This window comes from Vigna unguiculata, chromosome 1 (assembly GCF_004118075.2).
Source record: "Vigna unguiculata cultivar IT97K-499-35 chromosome 1, ASM411807v1, whole genome shotgun sequence".
NCBI lineage: Eukaryota > Viridiplantae > Streptophyta > Magnoliopsida > Fabales > Fabaceae > Vigna > Vigna unguiculata.
Genome location: NC_040279.1, coordinates 11,048,199 through 11,058,433, shown reverse-complemented (window position 1 = coordinate 11,058,433; position 10,235 = coordinate 11,048,199). Strand labels below are relative to the sequence as shown.

Genomic DNA, 10,235 nt, shown 5'->3' with positions numbered 1-10,235 from the left:
TCACCAGCTTGGAGAACCCTCCACAAACCGCCTGTAATAACCCGCCAGACCCAAGAAGCTCCTCACCTCGGTAACCGTCTGTGGCCTTTCCCACTTCACCACTGTTTCAATCTTCGCTGGATCCACCAATATACCTTGGGCTGAGATTACATGACCCAAGAACTGTACCTCATCCAACCAAAACTCACACTTTGACAGCTTCCCATACAATTTATGCTCTTTGAGAATTCCTAGCACCACTATCAGATGATCTGCATGTACATCCCGACTCTCCGAGTATATCAATATGTCGTCAATGAACACGACAACAAACTGATCAAGGTATGGTCAGAATATCCTGTTCATGTAATCCATGAAAATAGCAGGAGTATTTGTCACCCCGAACGGCATCACTACATACTCGTAATGGCCGTATCGTGACCTAAACGCCATCTTCTGCAAAATTTCTGGTTTCACTAAGATTTGATGGTATCCAGACCTCAAGTCAATCTTAGAGAACACTACGGCTCCCCTCAATTGATCCAACAGATCATCTATCCTCGGCAGCGGATACTTATTCTTTATGGTCAGCTTATTCAACTGACGATAGTCAACACACAACCTCGAACTGCCATCCTTTTTCTTTACTAGCAGTACCGGTGCTCCCCAAGGTGATGCGCTCGGCCGAATGACCTTCTTCTCATGCAAATCTTCTATTTGCTTCAACTCTGCCAACTCTGCGGGTGCCATTCTATAAGGCGCCATGGATACTGGGCCAGCCCCAGGGATGAGATCAATGGAGAAATCCGCATCCCTACTAATTGGCAACTCGGGTATTTCATCTGGAAATACGTCGACATACTCCTCCACGACTGGAATCACACTGATCTTCTCGACGGTACTATTCTTTTCTGCATGAGCCACTATCATAAAGCAGGTGGCTCCAGCTTCTGCTTCGTTTATCGCCCTCTGAGCCGAGATTAACTCCAGTCCTTCATGTTCTGGGAATACTAAACTACGCCATCCACAATCAATTATGACGTGATTGTTAGACAGCCAGTCCATCCCCAAGATTACGTTCAGTCCCTCCAAAGGCAAGCACACCAAGTTCGCATTGAATCTGCGACCTGCCACCTCCATAGAACACCCAACGCATACTGAACTGGTAGCCACTTGACCTGAGGAGGGAGTTGAGACAAGCAACTCACATCCCAAATCATGTGTCACCAATTGCAATCTCCCCACGCACACATTAGAAATAAAAGAATGGGTTGCCCCGGAATCAAACAACACCAACACTAAATTACCACACAGCATACAAGGTTCAAGGATAAGATTACCCGACTGTGCAGCCTCTATGGTGGTCAGAGCAAAGACTTTGCCCGCTGCCCTAGCCCGCTCTGCTGGCGATGCTGCAGGTTTCTTCGTGACAAGACTCTTCTTTTCTGGGCAGTTGTTGGCGAAGTGTCCTGGTTTGTCGCATATAAAACACTTGCGACGGTCGTCTAACCCTCCTACTCCTCATGCTAGTTGTGGGCAATTCCTTTTCAGGTGGGGTCCGCCACACTGGTAGCAAGTGGGACCCTGAGATGTCTGAGGTCGGCTATACGACTTTTTCATCTGCCTAGCCTCCGCGACATTCTTCTGATGTCGGCTCACAATAGGACCAGGGCCCTTCTCTAAATGTTCAGCACTCTTGGCCTGTTCCACCAAGACCGGGAATCTCCTCTCTATCAGAGGCGTCACCACCTTCTTCAATTCATGTTTGAGTCCTCGCTCAAACGTCAAGCACCTCCACTCCTCAGTCATATTCTGTGAGGAGTATCTCGCCAGATGTTCAAATTTGTTGATGTACTCCTGTACTGACATATCTCCTTGCTGCAGTGCAAGGAATTCTGCCTCTCGGTCCTGTCTAGCAGTATCTGGAAAATATTTCTCCAAGAAATGAATCCTGAAGTTTGCCCAGGTTGTCGGCTCCTCCCGAGTCTCCATTTGTTGTTGCATACCTGACCACCAATATTCTGCATCCTCATTCAGCAGATAGGTAGCAAAGAGCAACTTCTGCTCATCCTCACAGTTCATCACCCTGAAAATCTTCTCGCACTTGCGAAGCCATGCATCCACTTCATCAGGGGAGGCCTTGCCAGTGAACTCTGCTGGCTTGTGACGTAGGAAATCCTTCATAGTTGGCACCCTAACTGGTGCAGTCGCCGTCCTAGGCTGTGCCGCTACAGGTGGCTGCATCGCATCCACCATCCGGTGGATCGCCTCCGCGATGTCATCAGCACCACCACTCCTCCTCCTCCTGTTAGCAGCCATAGCCTGGATACGCCACATCACAACTGTTATAAATCAATCACTTAGTCAACAAAACCACACACCTCTTCACATTAAACACACAACAATTCACAATTAAACACATCGATAACTCACTCCCCACTAGCCCAAAATATTTTTAACAAAATATTTTCAAAACTTTTGCTCTGATACCAATTGTAACATCCCTAAGAAATATTACTGATAATAAATAAATAAAAATCCGAAATCCAACAAGTGCCGCATTTAATAAAAACTATTTCCCAAAAACGCGGGAAATTTAAATCTTAAATAATTAAAATCCTTAAATCCAGGAATCCATGATTCATAAAACTGGAATAAAAGTCAACGGCTCCTGCTGGGTTTACATAATATTCTCAAAAACAAAATAGTAAACGTATACATATGTATTTACAAAATATCCCATGCTAGCCCTCGCTCCGAGTCTAAGCATCTCCTGGCCCACATGTCACATCATCTGCTCCCGGATCATCGCCACACACACACAGAAAGGGTGAGCTATACACAATATATAAATAAAAAATGAATAAATATATATTTCCCAACCCAAAATAACATAATTAACTTCATAATTTCCAAATCACCAAAACCATGACCTCATAGTCCTTCATGAGTCATATGCATGAACTAGGCCTTGGGACTTCCCTGTGCTCCCACGAAACTAACTCATTTGTGGTCCAACCCTATGAGTCTATCCCGCTCATAGTCCTGCCCTACAGACTTCTCGCCTGTAGTATAAACATCCAAGTCTCACACTTGGACCCTGGCACGCACGGTATCACCATACTATGGACTCCTCACCCAATAGTAGCCGATGGGAACATCACAGTTTCTTGCCCATCATGCGCCCGACACATGCAATCACCATACTAAGGACTCCTCGCCCATTAGTAGCCGACGGGAACTCAACCAGTTCCATGCCCATCATGTGTCCAACCACCAAGCACATCCCAGACCCCTAATGGACTTAGTCCTTCAAGCCCGCACACCACAACACATGCATATACAATCTAATCTTGGTATAACAACCAAACACACTCACAAGCACATAGAAACATAGAAAATCGCATAAATTCGCGTAGGCTAGGGACCCCTCGCCCAAGCTAGACCCTCAATCTCGCTTCGGCTAGTCCACCTCGCCTGAGCGAGTTTAACTCAGCAACCAAAACACATCATCTCGCCTGGGCGAGCCACCCATTCACCGAAAAACCCATTTCCATCTCGCCTAGGCTAAAATATACGCAAAACATCACACATGAACAAGACATCTCGCTTAGGCGAGGTCATCTCGCTTGGGCGAGACCCTAGTTCGCTCAAACCCACAAAACCCTCGCCTGGACGAGAAATCGCGCTCAACACGCGCAACTCCCTCGCTATCTCGCTTAAGCGAACCTCACTCGACTAAGCGAGAGTCTTTGTCGCTCAAAACTCATTCTCTTCGCCTGAGTGAGACGCTCGAATGGCAATAGTGTATGCATCTCTGCCAATCTCGCCTAGGCGAACCAAGCTCGCCTGAGCGAGAAATGCAGATACCCTCACTGATCACGGACTCGACTCACTCCAACCTTGTCCAATTCGCACCACAAAGCATACCAAACAGAATTCGAGCATACCAAATCAATTTACACAATTTGCAACATCAAATTGGCATAGTATATACTCTAGAAAGTCCCCAAAACCCAATTTTCCACCCCATTCGCGCATATACCATGTATAACCCCTCTTTTTCATGTATTTAGCCCAAAATCCAAAACACATCAGTACCAAATTCACAACACCCAATTTCCATCATAAGCATCACCAATTTCCGCACAAAAATCCATCAAAACATACAATACACACAACAATACGAATTTTGGGTTCAGCTCCCCTAACCTGGAATTGGTGCTCAAAATTGAGAAGACAAACACCTTGATTTCCAACCTCCCTCTTGCTTCAGCCCTTGCACACCCAAAATTCTGCTCACACTCTCAATTTCGTGTCCCTCAGTTTAGCAGTTCACCACAAATGCCAAAACCCTTCCTTTTACCTAAAGTTTGGCTTTTATAGGTGCCTTTGAGACTGGTTTTAAAAATAAAACGAGTTTGGGCTTTTTAATTCCTCCTCAATGTTACTTATTTGGTAATTTCCCAACCCCCTTTGGCTGCCCCATTCTGCTAGGATTTTCTTTACCCCTTCACATTCATACCACAACTATTAGTTAGCAAAAATAAAGCTTATTCTTTGCCCACCAAGGTTTGAACCCGTGACCTTCCACTCATAAGGCCAAAGCTCAACCACTATACCAATTCACTTTTGGTGACATAAACAATCATCACAAGTTTACAGTTCAAATTTCACACTCTTACATATTATAAAAAAAACAAATCATAAAACAACGACACATATTTGGCATACATAGGACTTGAACTCAAGTCCTCTCACACAATCAAAGTACTCTCAACCACTTGAGCTAGTACTTTTCCATGTCACATTATACAGCAATTAATGTCATAAAGACGCCTTCCTCCCGCATTTATTAATTAATTTATTGTTTAATTAATTAATTTTCCCGGGTCTTACACTCCAACTTGCAGAAATCATAGGTAATAAGCCGATGCAGGTTCCTTAGGATGCTAACTTTTTTGGGAGAGATCTTGACATCCCACTTTACTTGCATTCCCAAGATGTCTTGGAGCTTGCACGGGGACAAGAAGAACTCAATATTACCATTATTCAGTTATGGATGATGTAAGTCTTTTAGTCATTTAATATAATTATTTGATATATTTATCTATTTACTTATATCAAATCAATTTTTGGTTTAGGTATATGTCTGGTGTCACTGAAACTATGGGGCTGAATGATCTATATTGGTTTATAGACCCCCTACTCACTCATGAAGACAACAAGTTTGATGACATCCAAGCATATGTGACCAAATGCTATCAACGCGGAAAAGAAATTTATTTTGTAGCTTATGTTGTTGGGTAAGTCTTTTTTTGTTAACTTATGAATATAATCAGTCATTTTAATACATAAGAATTAATTTATTTTCTTATCAGGCGTCATTGCCAATTACTTGTGGTTTCCCTAAGGGAGAACCTTGTTGTGTGGTTTTGCTCTTTGCATTGCCCTCCCCCCAACCATCTTAGACAAGTGATAGATTGGTAAGAACCTCAATATCAATCTTATGAATATGACATGTTATATAAAAATATCCTAACTTATTCCCTATATCATAGTTCAATTGTTGCACATAGCATGTTGTTAGGGAGATCAACGGCTATGGCAAAATGTCTTATATGGTGTTCTCTCCAGGTTTGATATTTCTATCCATATCTTTATAATTGTTTGCTTGATTTTCTTCCTTAATTAATTGTAACGTTGTTGATATAATGTAGTGTAATAGACAAACCGACTCATATGAGTGCGATTACTATATAATGCAATGGATGACAACCATTGTGTGTCCTCGTATTACAACAAATTGGGAAACAGTAATATATATTTGAATTAAAACGAATACTTTGCAATATTTCCTTTTTATATACTAACTTAACTTAATCTATTATTTTGTAGACATTCAAGAGTCCTACCGCAATTCCCGCAAAGTCCATAAAGTTTGGTAGGATAGCATGTGCCAAATATATAATTGAAATGTACAATAGTATTGATTAGGACATGTATCTGGATTGTAAATGATTTGTAATTGTCTTTTAAATGAATTTGAATTGTGGATGTGTTATAAAATATTTTGTTCTGGTCTGTGCTGGGTGCTGAACAAAATTTGCAGATTTAAATGTGGGAGTAACACCAAAATAGAAACTGCATTAAAAAAAACACCATATTAGGCCTCGGTTCTGTAAGAACTGAGGCAAAAAGCCAACATATGGCCTCAGGTCAAACTAAAATCAAGGCCAAAAGGTGATCAAATTTTAAAAAAAAATTAAAAATAAATTGCACATATGGCTTCGGTTAGGCTTGAACCGAAGCAAAAAGCTAGCGCTCTATGGCCTCGGGTGCCTCCGAACCGAGGCAGAAGGGTGCTCTATGGCTTCGGTTCACAACCGAGGCCAAAAGTGATCCTCTTTTGGCCTCGCCCCAATATGCTTCGGTCCAGAAATCGGTGCAGAATATTAAAAACAACCGCTGCCAAAGCCCCTTCCTACACTGGTGTCATTTAATGTTTAAATTTAGGGATTTAATAGAATTTTTGTGCTTAAGGATTGATTTAATTAGAAATTGATTTTAGTTGCATAAAATATTTTGGATATTGTAACGTTTGTTAATGCAACTTAAGTTTAATTTGGGTCATTACAAGTGTGGATTTGAAATATTCAAAGTTATAAAATAAGTCCAAAATTAAGAAATTCTGGAAAAGAATAATTCAGGAGCTAAATGCACCCCCAGTTTTATTTTACACACTCCTCCTGCAAGTGGAACACAAAAACCTCTTATGTACCCCCAGTTTTTACTAAGTTGCACCTCTCCTACCACTTAAACCCGTGTCAACTAGATTATGCCATGTGGCAATCTCCACCTTTCAAATCAGGCTAACCATATGCTGACACGTGTCATTATCCTTGCAAACACATCTACACCAATTATACACTGCCACATCATCATCTTCCTCCATCTCACACATGAAACCCTAACCCTAATTTTTCTCCTCTCCCACCATCACCATGCCGGCAGCCGCTAGGGATGGCAACGATGCGGGGCGGGGACGGGTTTCGCTATCCCATACCCATCTCCGTAAAAAAAATGCATCCCCATCCCCATACCCAAACCCAACAGGTATCAAAGTTTTATCCCATCCCCATCCCCGCCGGGTAACGGGTATAATCTCGTACACATACCCGTACACGTTTACTTATTACTTTAATATAAATTTTAATTAATTTTTATAAAATAATAAAATCTTACGATAAAAGAAACATAATATTATCAAATATTCAATAACAGGATGATGATTATTTCTTCGATATCAAATACTTTGAAATAAATTATAATTGTTTACAATTTAGATTAGAATATCAAATAAAATTTCATGAGAACTAAAACATTTATTAAATTTGCAAACTACAAACATTAATGAAACCTAGTTGATAAAATTTAAAAATATTTTAAACAAATTTAAAGGAAAACAATATTCAAATTAAAAAATATTTTAAATGTTTGTTTACTTCAATTTTTTTAAATTCTAATGAATCTCTTCTTTTATACACTAATAAAAATGATAATACATCACTTAATCAAAATGACGTAAATAACAAATAATAAACATAATAATAAAATTTTAACATGGATATTATATCTTTTGAACTCCAAAATATGTTGGATGGTGATGAAAAAATATTAATGACAATTACATTAAATTTTGATATTGTAGTAAATAAAAGTTATTTATACAATTATAGTGAAAAATTACAGTATAATTGATATAATGAGTTAGAAAATAAAAAATAATTAGATAAATTATACTGAAATAGTATTCTACATGATGAAAATCAACAACAAATAAAAATATTAAAAAATTAACAAATGTATGTCTTAGAAACAATTTGAGAAACTATTGAAAGAAATCGCACAAAAAAAAGAATGTATAATTAAGGGTATGATAAGATAAAAATTACCTTAGACATCTAAGAACACTTTTCAAATATCAGCATATATAATCAATGGTTGAGAAATAATTGTTTTAGCGAAACAAAAAAGTTCTTCAAATGAAACAAAAATTAATAAAAATAAGTGAATAATTTATTTTATATTACCTAGTAAATGAAATGTTTATGCTATTAAACACTTAAATTGAGAGTATTAATAATACTAATGTGAAAAGAAAATATAGAATAAATAAAAATATTAAAAAATAATAGAAATATTCAAATATGAGACATAAAAAAAATTTAATTGACATACATCATTTTAATATAATTACATAAATGTTATGATAAGATGAAAAATATATTGGAGATCTAAATGAGTTTCATGACAAACCAAATAACTAGCAGAAATAAAAAATTGAATATATATATAGGGTTACTTAATTAATTGTGAATATTTTTATAATTTAAATGATGACGGAGATATAGCGGGGACGGGTATTATGGCGGGGATATGTACATCCACATAACCATCCCCATACCCAATTGAAAAAGTCGGGGATTCCCCATACCCATACCCATACCCATACCCAATCAATGCAGGGATTCCCCATCAAAACGGGAACGCGTTCGGACAATACCCACGAGGCAGGTTTATTTGCCATCTCTAGCGGCCGCCACCTCCATGCCGTCCACCTTGCCAGAAATGGAAACTGCTGCAACCATAGTGTTCACGCACCTGCAGCAACTCCACACCACTGCGCTTGCAACTCACTTGAACTAGAACAGCCACCATCTTCAACCTTCATCTTCAGCCATTGAATCACCATCTCCGTTCACAGTCGCATCTGCGCCCCAACCACCATCTTTGTTCTAGATCTTCGTCGTCCACGCCACCTGCATAAACCAGAACAACAACACCTTCATCTTCACAGATTTGCGCTTGCGAGAACCCAAAAGCACTCGCGCCTGAAGTAATCACGCTTGGAACAAGTTGTAGCAGTGAACCTCTGTACAACATATTGTGGAGAACAAGAAATACTAGCACCATTTGTGCACCTGTAACCATCACACAACTTCTTCCTTTCTCTTCGCGAAGCTTTTCGAACAACCACCATGGAATCAACGAGAACGAACCAGAACAGAGCACCACGCAACAGCAGCCACGCCGTGAACCTCTGACCTACAATCGCATCGCACAGCAGAAGCTCCACGCATGAGGCAAGCCAGAACCATCTTTTGCAGCGCCAGTCCACGCAAGTGCAACGCCAGCACAAGTCCCTCCAGCCGCAACACCTCCATCCAACACAGAACCAGCATCTCCATCACATTCACGCAGCAGTAGCAACGTGACCAAAATCGCGAGTCAAAACCAGTGCAGATTCACGAACCTGTGGCAGCAACCAGATATAGAAGAGACGCGTACCATCTTGTCTTGCGCCTCACGTTCCACCAACGCAAATATGAAAAGCATCCATGGCCTCTTCGCACCACAGCATCCATTGAACCAGCAGCACACAGATCCACGCGTGCAAAGCCATTGTTCGCCGGAAAACACATCGTGAGTTTGCACACGATCCAGCAACCACCGCATCTGCACCAACAAGCATGGCAGCACCACCGTCAGCCGCAATCAATGATGGTAACGCAGAAATCGCAACCGTCATTGCATCTACACCTCCAACCAGCGGAAATCCTAATTCTGGAAAGAGAAAGTGCACTCTGCCACGTGTCAGCTTCTCATAGGACAGTCAAACTGGTCAACAAGTCAACTAGTCAAAGCAGCAGTCAACTCTGATCAAATTCTGGTCAATATTGTAAAAATGGTTAAACAAGAGGGAGTAGAATTGGAAATTGGACAAAAATTAAGTTACTAATTAATTAAATAAAGATAAAAGATTTTAGCAACGGAACATATAAATTCAAAGTCGAATTAAAGTCTATATATAGAGGCCTAAGGGAGCAGAAGGGACACTTGGCAACTCTCTGGTTTTGGCATATACCGTCACCGACCACATCTCTCATTCTTCCTCTCTTTTTATTTTTCTTTCCTTCACCATATTATCATGTATTCCATCCAAGCCATGGAGGGCTAAACTTTTAGGGTTGATTCACTATAATTTCTTAATTGGATTCTAAGGTTAGATGAATTTATGTATTTGTTATTTCGATTATTGTAACATCCCGGTTAGGGGTGTCAAAACGGGACAGCCCGGCCCGTTTTGGCCCGGCCCGTTTTTGGCCTGTATTAAACGGGCCGGGCCGGGCTGGCCCGACATGGTAAAACGGGTTGTGTTTCTGAGCCCGGCCCGCAGGCTGGCGGGCTGACAG

The 10,235-nt window shown here is 40.5% G+C and overlaps 1 protein-coding gene across 1 annotated transcript; it reads right to left on the bottom strand.

The window, feature by feature from the left end:
• LOC114188127 lies at nucleotides 1-8,734 on the bottom strand. The gene is made up of 4 exons (XM_028076671.1): nucleotides 8,644-8,734; nucleotides 1,563-2,321; nucleotides 379-1,448; nucleotides 1-312 (listed from the first exon to the last, which is right to left on the bottom strand). Exons 1-4 carry the CDS (start codon nucleotides 8,732-8,734, stop codon nucleotides 1-3), a joined length of 2,232 nt encoding a protein of 743 aa, XP_027932472.1.
• Between the last annotated feature and the right edge of the window lie 1,501 nt (nucleotides 8,735-10,235).